This window comes from Electrophorus electricus, chromosome 8, assembly GCF_013358815.1.
Source record: "Electrophorus electricus isolate fEleEle1 chromosome 8, fEleEle1.pri, whole genome shotgun sequence".
In the NCBI taxonomy this organism is placed as follows: Eukaryota; Metazoa; Chordata; class Actinopteri; order Gymnotiformes; family Gymnotidae; genus Electrophorus; species Electrophorus electricus.
Genome location: NC_049542.1, coordinates 11,012,623 through 11,030,762, shown reverse-complemented (window position 1 = coordinate 11,030,762; position 18,140 = coordinate 11,012,623). Strand labels below are relative to the sequence as shown.

General features: G+C 41.3%; 1 protein-coding gene across 1 annotated transcript in view; it reads right to left on the bottom strand.

Annotated features, from left to right (window-relative positions):
- Positions 1 to 1,786: 1,786 nt before the first annotated feature.
- The window catches only part of LOC113581271 (POU domain, class 2, transcription factor 2), a 41,695-nt gene continuing 25,341 nt past the window's right edge, over positions 1,787 to 18,140 (bottom strand). Inside the window, exons 2-15 of the mRNA XM_027016291.2 lie at positions 14,534 to 14,599; positions 13,858 to 13,892; positions 13,390 to 13,440; positions 12,731 to 12,844; positions 10,983 to 11,094; positions 10,428 to 10,524; positions 9,630 to 9,738; positions 9,023 to 9,164; positions 8,684 to 8,832; positions 8,135 to 8,326; positions 6,310 to 6,358; positions 5,973 to 6,120; positions 4,883 to 4,956; positions 1,787 to 4,340 (exon numbers count right to left, since the gene is read on the bottom strand). Coding sequence (XP_026872092.1) covers positions 4,033 to 4,340; positions 4,883 to 4,956; positions 5,973 to 6,120; positions 6,310 to 6,358; positions 8,135 to 8,326; positions 8,684 to 8,832; positions 9,023 to 9,164; positions 9,630 to 9,738; positions 10,428 to 10,524; positions 10,983 to 11,094; positions 12,731 to 12,844; positions 13,390 to 13,440; positions 13,858 to 13,892; positions 14,534 to 14,599 — 1,646 coding nt within the window. The 3' untranslated portion in view covers positions 1,787 to 4,032. The remainder of the gene's footprint in view (positions 4,341 to 4,882; positions 4,957 to 5,972; positions 6,121 to 6,309; positions 6,359 to 8,134; positions 8,327 to 8,683; positions 8,833 to 9,022; positions 9,165 to 9,629; positions 9,739 to 10,427; positions 10,525 to 10,982; positions 11,095 to 12,730; positions 12,845 to 13,389; positions 13,441 to 13,857; positions 13,893 to 14,533; positions 14,600 to 18,140) is intronic.

Genomic DNA, 18,140 nt, shown 5'->3' with positions numbered 1-18,140 from the left:
TATTTGACTGCCTTATAAAAAAAAAAAAAAAGCTAATATGATTATGTGAAGTACTGCAAATAAAATCACTTTACATGCTGTGGTTTTTGCTGATATGTATGAAGGTCCATATTTATATATAAAAACTGGTATATATTTACATGTAATTTATTATATATATATATATATATATATATATATATATATATATATATATATATATATATATATATATATATATATATATATATATATATTTATGTATGTATGTGTGTGTGTGTGTGTGTGTGTGTGTGTGTGTGTGTGTGTTGTGCAACTATGACCTGCAACTGGTAGCCCTCGGAGGTTAACTTTGGTATCGCTCTAGGTTCTCCACAGGGGATCCACCACAAGTCTATACATACATATATACATAATTCACACACTGTGGAAATTTAAAAAAATGGAACTGCCACAATTCTTTTGCCTCCAACACACTATGTGATTCTTGGCTAAAAATGTAGCCTTTGGCTAGCTATCTGCATGTAGAGTAAGTAAGTGTGATACTGGAGGAAGCTGTAAATGGTTTATTTGGGGACGTTTTTGAACCTTTTTACTCATGCAAATGGAATTGATCAAACCCTCTCCTGAGCAACATCTCCTGTCCGTACCTGTTCAAAAAGTTAAAGCTTTTCTTTTTTATCCATTTGGCATTTCTTATCAAACATGAGGTATGTATCTCTGCAGAAATGCATCTCTCTCTCTCTCTTCCCCAACTCATTCGAAAAAAGGGGGGACAGAAGCAAAATGGATGAGTCAGATCTAGAGGGCGGAGTCTGATCTAGAGGGCGGAGTCTGATCACACTTTATAGTCACTGAGTCAGAATAGAAAACAGGCTAATAGAGTGTGAGCAAGGGAAGCTTTTGGTCATTTGTTCTTAACTTCTGTCTTTTTTATGACTCCTTGTTTTAGTTGGTTTAAATTATTGGCCCATCAGGCAATAGGAGTAAATCTTAACCCAACAGCTAGTCTCAGCTAGGCTTACTTAATCTTGTTTTTAAAACATTGAAGTTTAAGAAGAAATATTATTTTGCATTAATCTCAGTGAAGACAGGTTGTTGTTTTTTTTACCAGAACATCATCCCACATCTTCCCAGTTTGGTTACAAAGATAAAAATAGACCAAATTGATTAAAAAAACCCCATCATAAATACATAAATAAGCCAATAAATAAAGTTTAGAGTCACTAACATACAAATTATACCAAACATACCATCGCAAAATACCCCCAACCCTATAATAAATACAAATTTCTGAATGAAAAGAAATTCAAAAGAGAGACAGGTTAAAGCTTTTGGTCTAAAATCAAGTTGTCATTATCATCAATATTTCATAATGACCTTTTTTATCACAGCCTTTTTTTTTTTACATTAGCAATAAGTAAGCAGTAGAACAGATTTTTTCCCTACAAAATCTATCGAAGCACTAACAGGTACATTCCCTCTAGAAGTGTATGGCAACTGGTTTTACAGTTGATCTGACACCATCCCATCACCCACCCTCCCCCCACTCAGTTTTCTCATTGGTTTCTATGTATCTGTTATTCAATGTCTTTCATTAAGATCACATAATCAAACACTGTTTTTGGTGACACACTGGACAGAAGGTGTGTAGGCTAACTGGTTATTTTCGGTTTGGTTTACATGCTGGAGAATAGCTTCCTCACATATACATACACACACACATGCACGCACGCACGCACGCACACACACACACACACACACACACACACACACACACACACACACACACACACACACACACACACACACACACACACACACACACACACACACACTCGCCCGCACACACTCCTTGATGCAGCCAACTTGCATCCATTCTCACACCTTCTCTCCCCCTTCCCCCCTCTTTCTCTCTCTCTCTCTCTCTCCATAAAAACCTAGCACCAATACAGTTTTATATCCACCCGTTGTGCATTGGTTTGGTTGCTATTTGGTTTGTTTGTGTGTCAAAAAGGTTTTGCTTTTGGTTTTTCAGTTTTGGCTTTTTTCATGACATTCTCGATCAAAGAAAAACTTGGAAGCTACATTTTCACAGTATTATTCCAAACCACCTGATGAGAAACGCCCCACAATAAGATCGAAACGATAAAACAGATAAAATATGAAAACAGGCAACGCATTACCTCATTGTCCCAAAAATAGAAAGAATGAGACGAGATCATACAGAATCAAACAGACAGACCAAGAAAAAAGAAATAAAACAAAATATATAGAATATATATTTTGAAGTTCAGTTCAGTGAGGTCAATAAATATTCCTCCATACAGGAAAGAGAGTGAACGGATGGAGGCCCTACATAATGGAAAGGCGGGAGGAGGAGAGGGCGTGGCTCTCTACTGTGAACTGTGGAACTGCCAATCACAGCTGGGTCAGTCTGTGACAAACAAGCGTTGCCCAGCTCCTTCCTCTAAAGCGCACTCCTTGTCCACCTCCTATTCGCCCACTCTGTATTTGGTTTTGGATTCCTTTTGTTTAGTTCAATTATTCATTGGTTTTGCTTGCTTTACTTTTTTGGTTTGATCCTTGTGTTGGCAAAGTAAAGGGGGTGGGGGTGGGGAAGCAAAATCAACAACAGCGTGTCCCTGTTTGGAAGCTTCCCTCCAGATCATGCTTACGAAATGTCCCCTGCGCTCTGCACATCCTCTTCGGTGAGGCTCCTCCTGTCTGTCATATCCCCCCCCGGTCTTCGTTTGGCCCATTTGGTCTTGATCCCTTTGAAGCACAGGATAGGGAGCAAGAGAGCATGTAGGGCAGGCATTTGGAGGCTTGGGAGAAGGGGCTTGCGTCGCTTATTTTAATCAGTCTTCTTCATGTGTATGTCTATTTGTTTATGTTTGGTGTTTGTTTTTTTTTGACATGTCTGAGGTCTGGTCTGAACGCTTGTTAGTCAGTGCTAAAAGGTCAGACAAACGCTTTGGTATCCAAGAGAATGAATCCGAGTTGTGGTTTGAAATAAGATGACAGTATGGATAAAAATATGTGGATGATAAATACAGGGTTAGCGAGAATATTTCTACATCATCATGACATTCTAGTTTGTGTGTCTATATAGTATATCTGTTTTGGGGCATCTGTATTAATGTCACCACATTCAAAATCTCATAGTTAAAGATGACAAAGAATCGAAGTATCCAGAAACATAGTAATCTGAAATGGAATTAAGGTCATCTGAAATGGAGTAAATGGAGTAAGCTGACAGCAGAGGTAGACTGAGAAAGCTCTGAATGAACTTAACATCTTAGCAGATAAGAAAATGCTCAAAAATATGTACGTTTCAGGAGAATCTGAAAGAGGATGAACAGTGAACACTGCATGACTAAAGGAAATGAAATACATACATACAACCTGAAAAATTAGGAATATTTGTGATGCTGTTTTGTGAAGGTGAGCTGATCCTGGACGGGTTTAAAAGTCTTTCAGGTAAAGCTTTTCTCTCCGATTTTTTGGTTTCGGTTTTTGGTATTTTGTTTTGGCGATTTTGGTGTGTTTGTATTTTTTTGTGTATTTTTCTTTCCTTTTTTGGGTCACATCTTCCCTTCCTCCCAGCGACACTTGTCCAGTAGTAGTACTTCTTTTCTTTTCTTTGCAACCCGTTTTTTTACAAGTCGTTTTCTCTTTTTTTTGGCTTCATTCCTGCTCTCACCTTCATCCATTTGTAGAAGTCTCTTTTTAGATTAGAAAGGAGCATTACCATTCATGGCCAACAAAGAAGCGCAGCAATGCCACCTCTTCAAATGAAATAACAGATCAAACTTTTTGGTTTAAACACCCCCCGTTCTCCTGTTCTCTCTTCATCCCCGATTCTCCCCGACTCCTCCCTCCCTCCCTCAGTCTGTGTGGTTTTAGCATTAAAAGACTCAGTGAGGGAGGGAGTGCAGGAGAGGAACAAGAGAGTGAGAGATGGCTTTGGTTGAAAAGGCGAGGTTTTTTTCATGTTACAACTGCTCCATCAACTCCGCCCCTCAAGCAAGTAACAGGTTGCCATGGGTGTCACTCAGCCATTGCCCCACCCAGGGCTGGCGGCGAGGCTTCACTGAAAGAGCAGAATGAGGCGGGGCTTGAGCAAGGAGAGGCAGAACATGAGTCTGGGCTCATGTGACTGACGCTGGGAGGTGGAGAACACCGGGCAGCACTGACCAACCCCATGCTGGCACCTGCTGCTATGGGCAACAAAGTGGGGCGGTTTAGGAAGAGGGAGGGGCGAAGTCCAGCCCCTGGACCTCCAGCTCCGCTGAGGAACATCTGACCGCCACTCTCAAGAGCAGTAATGGACATCTGGCCACCACTGGCAGCCAGAGCTGTGAGACAAAAAGAAGTATCAGTATCAGCTAACTATTAGTTGAACAGAAGACAATGGAAATGAGAATGTATTAGGAATGTGAGAGCATGTGAACGGATTAGAATGAAACAATGAAAGAAAGGTTTTGCTCACACACACTCATTTGCTCACACACACACTCATTCGTTCAGTGGGAATATGCTTGTGGCAGGGATGTGAGGGGATGAGTTACACATTTTAATTCCTCCTGTCCTCCCATTTACACACAGTACACGGTTATGAACAGGAAAAAAAAAGCCATCCTCAACAAGAGAATGTGTCTAAAATAGCCTTCACTATAGTAATGTGAAAAGGATTGGGGAGCTCTCACCCTCCACTGTCTTTCACTGATTCACTTGGCTACTTTTTTTCTTTCATGTTACTCTTGCAGATACTCTCCTTTCTATTTTGTTTCCTCAACTAAATATCCACCATTGTGTTCTCTCTCTCCTGCTCTCTCCTTTTCTCCCCCATCTCTCTTCCCCTCTCTCCCTTTCAGCTCTTGCTCCCTCCATCACAAACCTTGCATTGTAGCCAGAGGGCTGCTGCTGATGAGGGCCTGGTTCATGCCTGTGCTTACACCCATCACTGTGTTCCTGCAAGTTGCATGGTCCCATATACACACACACACACACACACACGCACACACACACACACACACACACACACACACACGCACACACACACACGCAAGCAAATGCATGTGAGTGAGCACACACATACACACACGCACACATTCATACATGCAGGGGAGAAGCGAGGATATTTAGCATCATCTCAAAAATCCACAGAGGCACACACATCCAGGCCTGTGTGTGAATGTCCAGGTGAAAAAGGCCGAAATTAAAAGAGCTGGTCATCAAGCTGGAGTCTGCCACATGCCAGACAACTGAATTCCTTTCACCAGACAGCCAGCAATTCAGCATCTCTCAACACTCTGTAGTGCAGCAGTGAGTTTAGCGATACACATTTCCCTTCTGCCCCAGCGCTCACACTAATGAAGAGAGAAATGTGACCGATGTGCTTTAACGCCGGGGCTCATGAGATTTTGATAATGGATAGGGTCTGCCCACTCGGCCGCCCTGCCTCGGAAGTTTCAGAAAACGTTATGTTAATGACAAGGGCAAACAAAAGGACACCGCGAATGACAGGCTTAGTGAGAGCTCGGGTGTGGCACTGATAAAGTCAGTGGAATTTATAGTGGGCTGTTCAAGATTTGAATTGGCCTTTGTATATGATTAACCATTCACACTGTCACATTCTCGTAACCCATGAATCCCATCACCTCACAGATCTTTCCTGACTCACTAGTATGCTCTTCGTACTTTGTTAAATTTGTGTTACGATGCTTCTCCATTAACCTCGCACGTTTGCCTGCATCTTGTCTGTTGCCTGAATGGTCTGCTTCACTGCGAATGGCAATTTGATTATGTGGGTTCTGAACTTCAAGGAATTTCTTAACATCACCCCATTAGGCTGTGAATCCATATATGAAACTCATCTTTCTGAGGAAAAATTATAAAGACATTGAACAAGTGTGTGTGAATTAGAAAGAGAGAGAGAGAGAGAGAGAGAGAGAGAGAGAGAGAGAGAGAGAGTGCAGTGTGCTTACCCTGTGTTGAGACCAGGGCTACTTAAATGAGGTGGGGCGGGGCTTGCTGTGCTGAGAGGAGGCGGTGTCACTGAAGGTGGGGCAGTGCTGACTGCTGCATGGCCAATGGGGTTAGGAGGGCAGGTTACAGAGGGGGTGGGACTAACAGCTACAGACCAATGAAAGAGACAGAGAGACTTTCAGGTCCAGGGAGAAGATACAGAACCATGTTATAGAATATACTGTCAGCACATTTCTGATCACTGTTTGCTGTTCTCAGAGTAAAATGACATATTTCCTGTACAAACAGCTACATGATATCAAATGAATTTCAGGCTTTCTGAAAACAGTCTCTTACCTGTAGCACTGAGGCTTGTGGCTGGCTGTGCTAGTCCCTGACTGGACATCTGGAGAGAATAAGAGAGTTAAAGAGAGAAAGAGGGACAAAGACAAGAGAAGGTGCAGCATATTAGTCTGCTGCCCAGGGTCTTTGCATGCTCAGAAATATGATGGAATATATTAGTGGTTCTCAACATTTTTGGACCTTATTTTCTCTTCAGTTTTTGATATCATAAATATGTCATTAAGAGAGTGCAGATTTGGTTTTGAATTTTACTTAAAGTAATAGTTGTAGTTTAAATATTCACACAGTGATAGTACCATATTTCACTGTTATTCAGTGAACAGTCTAATAAATGAACAATGGGATTACCAGGACTGCTCAAATTCTGTTATATCTACTATGTCTGTTTAGTCACTGGCAGAAAATTTTAACTTTCTATATTAGTATAAAATAATATCTAATACATCACCATCTGACCTACGGACATTTCATAATTTGGTGCAGAGTCCAGTTTCCATAATATATAAAATAACTTTTCTTTGCAACCACCATTTGTCATATACTTGTTCTTCCCAAACTGAGTTTAATTCAGATTTCTCCAAGCTTTATATGTATATACAGATAAATAGGGGTCTCGTGTGACCCATCTGTGGAATCGCAAAGAGAGGAGACACACGAGAACATCATGGTATGATGTGTTTTAAACTGCATTAGGGTGTGTCTATCAGCGCTGGGACGTTCTGCTCCAATGGCACCGTTTCTTCCAGGGATGGGTTCATCTGTCTCCTCATCGGCCTCACTTGCGCGAGCCGGATCTGGTCCGGAGGCGTCAAGCTGGATCAGGTTCTGTGCGCTCATCTGTGTGAAGCCTCCTGACCGAGTGTGTTTTGTACCTGCTGGTGTACTTGAAGAGTAATGCACCATGCTCAGCCCTGTTGCTTGCTTCTCGCCTTTGAGAAAATGGTGTTAAACCAACCAGACAGTTATTGTGAGCCTTTATATGTAGCTGATTTCCAAATATTTAGCAACAGGAAACAAACCAAAAAAAAAAAAGAAAAACAAACAAAAAAACCCAAACAACACAAAATGGCCTTCCATTCAGATGAGAGGGGGATGGAGTGGAACAGTGCAGTGTTCTAATGGGAAGTAAAGAAAAAGAGTTTTTCTTCAGGATAACATCTGAGGTGCGAGCCACAAAACTGTTCTGAAATCAGGTGGTACCAGAAAAACTCAATGCAAAGTCATCATATCATGGCAGCATTTCTGACTGCTTCTGTTTAATGTAGATTTTTTTTTTTTTTTGAGGGTCGTGAACTCGATGCAGGGACCATTTCAGCTCCCATTTTACAGCTCATTACTGAGGACGAGTCAACTCACCTCTACCTAAAACTTTTAACTGCTTTTCCCTGTCTGCTCCTCCATATGTTACACTGTAGTGATAAAACCACAAAAAATGGAGGTGACAACAGGAGTGTGTCCTGATACTCTCACTTTACTGAGACATTCAGAGAGGTTTAGAGCCACTGGTGTGTTGTATTTGGCAAAGTAACTTCACACATGCAGATTGCAGGGACTGGTGGAACCGCCGAGGAGGCACTGGTGCTAACTGTGGTATGTTCAATGCAATATGGAGAAGAGCTTGCTTGGTTTCATCATTTCAGGACCAATTTAGGTGACAAATGAATCATTTGACCTTTTCTAAATCACACTTAGCACCAGAGCTGAACGTGCTAATTTTAAAGGGACGGCCTGACAGAAAACGACTCAATCCAGTGATCTCAGTAGGGGGGTGGGTTCCGAGGAGGTGAGGTGGGTGGGGCAGCGCGTGGGAGGGTCGTACCATGTGTGGGCTGTAGCAGGGGGGTTTGTGCATCGCAGGGGGTGGCTGGCTGGGCAAGGGAGGGGTGGCGCTGGAGGGGTTGATGCGTTTCTCTTTTTGTCGGCGGTTGCAGAACCAGACGCGGATCACCTCCTTCTCCATGTTGAGCTGCTCCGCCATCAGAAGGATCTCCTCCGAGGTAGGCTTCTGGTTCTGCATAGAATACAATAAAGGCAGCACATGAAATATATGGCTCTGAGATACACAATGATATTTAGACATCAGTCTCATCAGATGGTCTGATTATGCGATGGAAAATATACTTTGTGCAGACGATCAATTTAAACACATTGAGTTAATAGATCTTAGGTATTTTATGTGATTATTTCTTTGTTAATTTTTCCTCCTAGAGAACAAAACAATGTGATGTGTAGATTTGATGATGATGTATACCTGATTTGATTATTTATAGATCACTGCTACTGCTAGCCTAAAACTGTCAAGTGCATGTTTATTTTTCTCTATCTTTTTCTTCAAGCATGTGATGCGGACTGAGCGTGCAAGTCTCACCGTGATGAAGTTGCGCTCCAGTGCCACACGGACGTTTGTCTCGATGCTGGTGCGTTTCTTCCTACGGCGACCAGGCATCCCCTCAAAACCCAGCATAGGAGAAGACAAGGAGCTGGGACTAGGTAGCATGTTGTCTATCGCCATGGTTTCTGCACACACACACACACACACACATACACACACTAAGTATCTGTGATGTGTTGATGTGGCATTTTGCATGCACTCACACACACATGCAGTTACACACACACACTACATATATATACATACATTATATATACACACATACATACATACACACAAACACACACACACACACACACACACACACACACACACCTGCATCACTTAGCCACTTCTCCAGCAGTGGTTTGAGTTTGCACATGTTCTTGAAGCTGAGGTTGAGTGCCTCAAAACGGGAGATAGTGGTCTGACTAAAGTCGTTTCCGTACAATTTCCCCATGGCCATTCCCACATCACCCTACAAACAAGGGGAAAAGTGTTAAAACACACACACACAGACACACACAGACAGATAAAGTAATCAGCATCAATGTCACAGCATGGCTGGGCTCTTTGACTTATGTTTCCACACAATCTCCTCCAACTGTGACACACCACAGTGTTCATCAATTCGGCATTAATCAGTTCAGCCTAACATGACACACACAGACAGACAAGACATCACAAATACACTCACACATTACTTTTTTTTCAACCCAGAGTAAACAAATATATGGGGTGTATATTTATGATTAGATTCAGTTATAATGCTATTACATGGATATTGAGAGTCGGCCAATTTTCAAGAATTTAAAACAATCATTACAACAAGGTTTTCAAAGGCATAAAGCTATATATTTATAAGGAGTCTGTGCTATATATAAATACCTTTCTCTCTCTCTCTCCCTCTCTCTCTCTCTCTCTCACACACACACACACACACCTGTGTGAAGCCCAGTTTAATCCTCCTCTGTTTGAAGGTTCGAGCAAACTGCTCTAGCTCCTCCAGGTCACTGGGTTCCTCGGCATTTGGGGTAACTGTGGCAATAGAGCTTACAGGTGGGACTACTGAGGGGGCGGAGCTCACACCGCTCTCCACGCTCTTCTCCCTCTGTAACGACCACAGCCTGTCATCATGACGCCGCTACAGCACACACAGGATACACATACTGTGGTCTCAAATCTTCATAAAGTTTTATATAACCTATAACCTATAACAAAATACTGCTTCTCCATCTACATTTTTTTCTCTTAAAAGAATAAATTGGCCCAAATATCACCCACCACTCACAAAACAAAATTCTAAATATGATAAAACCTTTAGAGGGCAGCATCATTTCCTTTCAACTGTGTTAGCATTGTTGAATGAAGTACTGCTTTAATGACACAAACAGATTTGTTTGCTGACACCAGTGTCACCCTGCGAGTTCTTTCATACATCGTAGGTGTCACAGTGAAGCACTCATACTGTATGCTCTCAACCTTGAATTTCTGTAAAACTAAACAGCCTTTTTCCAGTGCTCTTTGAATCTGTAAAAAATGTGACCTAGATCGTGTTTACACCTGGATCTTGATATTTGAGCTATGTAGCAATGGAATTTTAATCTGGCTAGGTGGAGATGCATTTATCTATGAAGACTACATCCAGTCTATTAACATCTTATCAGGATAAGATGCAAGAAAGGAACAAAGTGTTGGTGGGCCCATGGCAGTTACTTGGAAGGGAAGCGTGCAGGTGTACGGTACCTGTGTTTGCATGCCCAGTCTAGGTGGGGTGGTCAGGAGAGCTCCTGGACTTTGCTGAGGTAGTGGAATCAAATTTGGTGTTGATAGCAGACCTGGGTGAATGGGCAAAATACAGAGAGGGAAACACAGAGAAAGAGAGTGATGGACAGAGAAAGAAGGAGAGAGAGAGAGAGAGAGGGAAATGGAGAAATGAAATAAATATGAATGATGTTCTAAAAAGAGTCACAAAAGACCATAAAATTTGTAAACATGTGGCATGTGTGTGAGTTAGAATTTTTGTATCTGTGTGAGTGGTGCACTATGTGGTGAGTGGTGCATATTCACTCACCATATAGTGGTGCATATTATATATATATATATACACACATACACATACATATATACACACACATATATACATATATACACATACACACACACACACACAATTTTAAAAAAAATGCTGCATCTGTGCACGTGGTGTCTGGGGGGGGGGGGGGGGTTGGTATGTGTGTGTGTGTGTGTGTATATATGTGTGACTGTGTGTGTGAGAGAGAGAGAAGAGACTTACCCTGTTGGCTCTGCTGAGCCTGGGCCTGGGGTAAGAGGAACTGGGCTGGAGACTGTAGAGGATGACCAGGCATCAGGACCAACTGCTGCAGCTGTAACAACTGCTGAATGTCCTACAGGGGTATTCATTAGGAATCAGTTCCACAGGTTTATGGCACGTGTTCTACTTTACTCTTTCCTTTAGTCTACCTATGGCCAGCACAATAGACTTAAGGGGCTGTCAGTGGCCATCTTCCCCACAGTACAAGACAGCATAGCTGTTTAATAATTACTGGCTGTATGGCCATGCCATCTCTGCTATGCCACCATTGGCTAACTGGCGGGTACTTGGCATAGAGGCTAAGAAGAGATGAACCTGGTCAACCTTCAGCTGCAAAATGCTGCCAGATGAGTTCTTAGGGCTACCCAACAGGGATACCACATGGCACAGCTGGGACTCCTGAATTTCAGTTAATGGCTTTATTTCTGCAATGCTAATCACTGAGTTTCAAAATCTACTCTACTAGAAATGACTGGAAGTATCATTGAAATGCATGTCAGCTGCAGCAATATCATGCATTAATTTTGTCATTAACATTCTTATCAAAGGAACAACAGGCTGAGATGCATAGTAAGGGCACAGATTCATCTTGCAGTGCCGGCTGTACCTGGGCGGTGAGCTGGATTGGCTGCGAGAGGGCAAGAGATGGAGGAGCTTGGGTGGGACTCTGCTCGGATTTGGCTTGCTGCTGAACCTGTGCTGGGGTCTGACTGGCCTGCTGCTGCTGATTGGCGGCAGCGTGTGCAGCGTGTGCAGCGTGGGCAGCGTGGGCAGCACTGGACTGCTGGACGGCTGCGGCCAGGAGCTGCGCCTGGGCCTGCTGGAGCAGGAGCTGCTGCTGGGCAGGGAGGAGGGCAGCCAGCTGGAGGCGGGCATGCAGAGAACCAGTCAAAGGAAAGAGCAGAGGAGAGGGCGGAGTCACCACAGAGGAGGAGGGGACAGAGGAGAGGGCGGAGTCACCACAGAGGAGGAGGGGACAGAGGAGAGGGCGGAGTCACCACAGAGGTAGCGAGCCAATCTTAGCTGCAGTGGCATAAGTAAGAAAGCTTTCTAAATCCTAATGTGGCACCTAAGCAAAATAGCAAGGTTAAAGGAAGGAAAGAGGTGTGATTTAGGGCGGGCAAAGTTCAGAAAAGGGAAGGGCTGGGATATTTAGTCCAATTCACTGTAAAGTTATTCCCCTTTTTATCTCCTGAGTGTCTGAATTTAACATTCACCAAATTAACCTGAAACTATGATTAGGATTACTATGGTTACTGTTATTACTTTACATTCTGAAAGCCTAGGCCTCTAATCCACTACAGCCCTGTGCTGCTGCGATTGTGCTGCCCTTGTGACCCTGAATTGGATTAAGTGGTTTAGAAGATAAATTAATTTATATATTTAATAAAACATATATAATTTACTCCCTGAAATCTTCTTCATATGTACTTATTACTTTTATAACAAACAGCAATGTATTTATTATTTACAAGTGTAATTGTATTGTTTTTTTATGGAATTTGAATAAAATGTTTAGCACTCTGTTAGTGATCAAATGCAAGGAATTGAGAAGCAGCTGAACAGAAATCAGAAACCATATCTGGTTAGCTGGATGCTTTTTTAATGAGCCAAGTTTAATGCTTCTTACATGTTTGGCATGCTAACATTCCTACAGGATTTGCATTGTGTTTGTGTGTGTGTGTGTGTGTGTGTGTGTGTGTGTGTACCCCAGCAAGTTGACTGCCGGCCAGCATTAGCTGTGTGTGTGGTAGGGTGGGCTGGGCAGACTGAGGTGGTGGAGCATGGGAACTGGACATCTCAGCTGCTTCTTCTGCCTTAACCTGTAATACACACACACACACACACACACACACACACACACACACACACATTAGAAAGAGTTTTGCAATACACCCACCCCAAAAACATGAAAGCTTTTCATCACAGCCATATCCTTCCAAATTGAACATACATTCTGCCAGGCTCACATCAGAATAGAGCAATGAGAGGAAGAACGCCAACCTGAATCCACTAAAATGACCATGTGATGTAAATGGCCATGTGATGTAAATAAGCATGTGCTGTGGACTCCTATGTCAGATGAGGTCAAGCTTAGACCCAGTTATTTCCAATCTTACTCATCTACATCTTTTTATTTGGTCACACATCTAGGTGGGGAATTACAAGTCATTACAAGTCAGTCACCTGCTCCTACTTGCATAGTACTGACTTTTTAACCAGCAGCATCTGAGGGTTTGGAAACCCTCAGAAAGAAAAGACAAAGCAGATTGGCTGACACACACACTCCAAAACAGATTCACGTACACCCTCACAACTTCATGTCAGCCGCCCCCAATGTGCTACAAACACACATACACAAACACACCTTGGTGTGACTTGGGGTTGGGGAAAGGCAGAATGGACTTGTTTTCATTGGCTAAGTGGACACGGGAAAAAACAAAAAGAACAGAACATACCACAGGCATTACATTTCATCCATTACCACCAGACACAAACAAACAAACCAAAAAACAGCACAGTTCACTTCGGAATGACTAGTTTGATCTGTTTAGTACATACTATGAATATGTAAATCTCATCTAATTTAATTAATATTAATTGTATTTATATATCAGAACAATTAGATCATAATAATACAGTGAAGTGACCGCTGAAATTTACTGTACTGTTAAATGCTTTCACTGATAACCTACAAAATTAAATATACCCTAAAACACAATGATATTTCTGTTCATCATATCATATCACATCATATCATATTAATGATTGATAATACAAATTAATTCCACAACACAGGACAGAGCAGGTACGTTGGTGATAGAGAGTGACATACCTGATCACTAGCCTCAGGACTGTTTCGCTCTGAATCTAGAAGAGAGCACACACATGCACAAATACACACAAACACGCATGAAGTGTATACACACACACACACACACACACACACACTCTTGGGTCAGGGTAGTGCCTCGGGCTTTGGCCCTCACATCAACAAAGAGTCAGCTGGTTAGCCAGAGGCATCACATTACTAGACTACCACACAACATTTAACCTGGTCACACTGTGTGTGTGTGTGTGTGTGTGTGTGTGTGTGTGTGTGTGTGTGTGTGTGTGTGTGTGTGTGTGTGGATATATGTGTGTGGCCTGTATTGTGGCATAAATCAGAAGGCTCGGGCTGACTAAAGTGTTCTGTGGGCCTGATTCAGGCTTAGTGGAAAAAATGAGAAATGTGTGAAATAACACACAAGATCCAATCAGCAATACACAATAACACTCTCACACACACACACACACACACCCACACCCACAAACACCTGCATGCATGCACACAAATATATGCCTAGAAAAACACTAAATGAAGAAATGAATCATCTTGACTTCATGTGCACAATGTTTCTCCTCCACATACTTTGAATCACAATATTTCACATATATTCACACTGCCCTACCCATGTTCCCAATCATGAAGAACACTGTGAGCAAACACGCATGCATGAACACACACACACCTGTGCTGTCGGCAGGAACGTCAACCCCAGACTTTTCATCCTCAAGCGTTTTGGACATCCTGATATCTAGTGTGAAGAGAGAGAAAGAGGGAGAGAGAAAAGGCAATGATCTTTGACCATGTCACTTCACAACTGCAGCCAATGGAAGCGAGGCATTGGGGTGGGATTTCAGGGCAACTGCGCTATATGGCATGAGCATCAAAGGGAGACCCTGCATGCAGAAACGAACAAACCAGAGAGAAGAGCAGGAGACACAGTGCCTGCACTGAGAACTCGAGACACCAGCTTACTATGGCGTTCAATCATTGGCTTAATTTTAAAGCAGTTAAAGATCAAAAGCACCCATGCTGAAATAAACAAACCTCCCAGATCTTCACTTCCAGCTTGTACTGCTGGCTAGATTTTAATAATTGACTGATAATTGTCTGCCAAATTACGCTGCACTGGACTCTTTTCCTGTTCGAATTGTTCGGCAATTTCAACTGGAAAAAACCTGCACTGGCACCGAGGTGGGACACGCAGAGCACAAACTGGCAGCATCTCCGTGCTGGTAAAGAGACACAAAGCCAAAGCAGGGCTTTTGGGGAGAAGAGAGAAATATGGTTTAAAAAACCCCAAACTGGTCGCAGTGAGAGGTAGAGGAGTACCCCATGCTTAGTTGTGAGGACAAATGAACAATTTCAGAGGATAAAGTTTAGATTAACTTTTCTTACCAATTTGTCTCCACATGTTTTTCAGTTAGACACTAAACAGTGGTTGTTCACGTCTGGAAAAGGACAAAATACCACAGTGAAGCATTCTGAAGTAACCTCAATGAATTCCCTCTGTTACATCTCCACTTTTTCAATTAGGAACTGAATATTTGAATTTATAGACAGGTAAAGAATTAGAATTAGAAGAAGTTTTAAAAAGACAGAGCAATCACATGCAACAATATGCAGTTGGTTTTGCCTTCTAAATAACAGAGCCAAAAATTAAAAGGTAAAAGGTACAATTTCCATTTTTTACATTAATATCCAGTATGAAAATAATGAGAAATGTCCCCATATGTGGGATTAAAAAAAAAATCACATGTAGTTTCGGTGTGTAAATGAAAACGATCTCAGGCCTGAAAACTGTTCATGAAACTAAATGGTTCATCAACATCTAATAGAACATCTAATGTTATGTTATGTGTTAAATGTTATCTTTCTGAAACAGTGACACTTTCGGATGCAGGGACGTGCCTTCTCCTGCATTTTACAAGAGTGTGCGTGCAGTCACTGACACACACTCTATCACATATATACTCGCACGCACGCATGCACACACACGCACGCACACGCACGCACGCACACACACTCACGTAAGCGCAAGCACACTCATTCACACTCATTCACACACACACACACACACCAAAATACTGAAAGAATGTGAAAAAACAGGGTGTCATCTAGGTAAATTCCACAGTGAGATTCCAGCGTTTTCATACATCAAAGACTGAAATTTGCAGTTGTCTTAAATTATCGCTAATCGATCAAAGAGGACTTTGTCATAAACATGTACATGCATTAGAGGTCCTATATTTTACTCCATTTATTTATTTATTACTTTAAGGGGGGAAAGAAGTCTTGTTCTTGGCTGGATAACTCAGCATTTGAAATGTCAAAGTCCTGGTATGATTGCTTTCTTTCTTGAGTTCAATTTCTTCTCTACTTTACAAACCTTATTAGAATTTATGGCAGGGCTGTTACAGACCTCACTGAATGAACTAAGCAATACTCGGATTTAACACACAAGGCCTACGCTCGTACGATTTTTCATCCTGCCCCTTTCAATCAGATATCTAATAATCCGCATATGAAAAACGCTACATTTACACCGCTTTTCCTAATGCAGTTTACATGTAGAGAGTTGCTGTCTCTCCTTTCATAAGTAACTTTTACCCCAGTTGTCTACCTGCTTGACAGCATCAGCGACCCAGATCTGAAAGTTCGCTCTGCTTAGCGGCCTGTTTCTCGTGACTCACCGGAATGTTTTGCTGTCTTCGCGCATCGTCCCGTGATCACAAGAATAAGATAGGATATCACTTCTCCGCGGTATAACAGGCGTGCTCTGATGAACACAGAAGTTTTAGTGGTGCTCAGACAATTTCAGATGCTTTAGTCATAGGCCACGAATGTTTGGTTAGGCGAGCAAAGCTGAATGAACAAATTCACTTTCCAACCAAGCTTTTGTTGTAGACTAAATGAAACTTCCAACCCGCGCCACCCACCAAATTTAGGTTACTAATTTGTCGGGTTTACTTGCTGATATGAAAAGTTACACAGGTAGAAATGAAATCATATTTTCACCTGCGTATTAAGTATATGACATCCAGCTGTTTAAAATTGGCAAGAACGCATTTATATCCATAATTAAAACCCGTCCATTCGGGGTGAATAAGGCCAAATTGTAAATGCCAAACACACACACCACACACACACACACACACACACACATATCATATATATATATATATATATATTATATATATATATATATATATATATATATATATATATATATATAAAAGATATATATATATAAAAGATATATATATATTATATATATATATATATATATATATATATATATATATATATATATAAAAGATATCCTAAAATTGCGTATCACGGTCTGCGTGTTTTGATCATTGTATTCAAAAATCAGAATTGTGATGGCACTGATTTGAGACCTCCCCCAAGGACCGAGTCGTACAGGTAATAATAGATAAGTATCTTTTATAATAAGATATAAAAGATCATTTATTTTATAATGCAATTTGAGGATATATATGATCTTATATTTTTTGTATGATTTTTATATGATTTATATCTTATAAGCTTATTTGATGATAAAAGCAAATAAATGTGTCATAATGTAAATACTATTCAGGTATGGCCAAATGTAAGCAATTTTATATATTTTAACTTATTAGAGGTAACCACCATTAAAGCCAGTATTTCTGTGTGAAATGTGAATTAACCGAATGTAGTATGTAACATCCTCTGAATTAACAAACGGTATAATGAATATGAATTTACTTTTCTCTGTTTAAGGATGAGAAACTGATGAGATAGTGGAATATAGTACATGGCATAGACAAATGTGTCACTGTCTTACCCACATATCTCTCTGAGCAATTAGTCACGCTAGTGTCATATATAAACTTCCTGCTTCTTGTAGTCTTCCACAGTTGTCACATAGGTAAGTGTGTGTGTGTGTGTGTGTGTGTGTGTGTGTGTGTGTGTCTTTCTGTCTGTCTGTCCATCTGTCTGTCTGTCTGTATGTTCCTGAGCCAATGAGAGAGAAAAATTCACTTTAGTGATTCACTAAAGAGCAGTAGTCTGACAACCAACTCGCATATTAAAAACCTATTTAAACTTACTGTAAATTCTATTTCAGATACATAAATGCATAAAATATTGAATCATTCCTAAATATGTATCAATAATTATAAAGCTAATTGCATATTACACACACACACACACACACACACACACACACACACACACACACACACACACACACACACACACACACACATATATATATATATATATATATATATATATATATATATTGC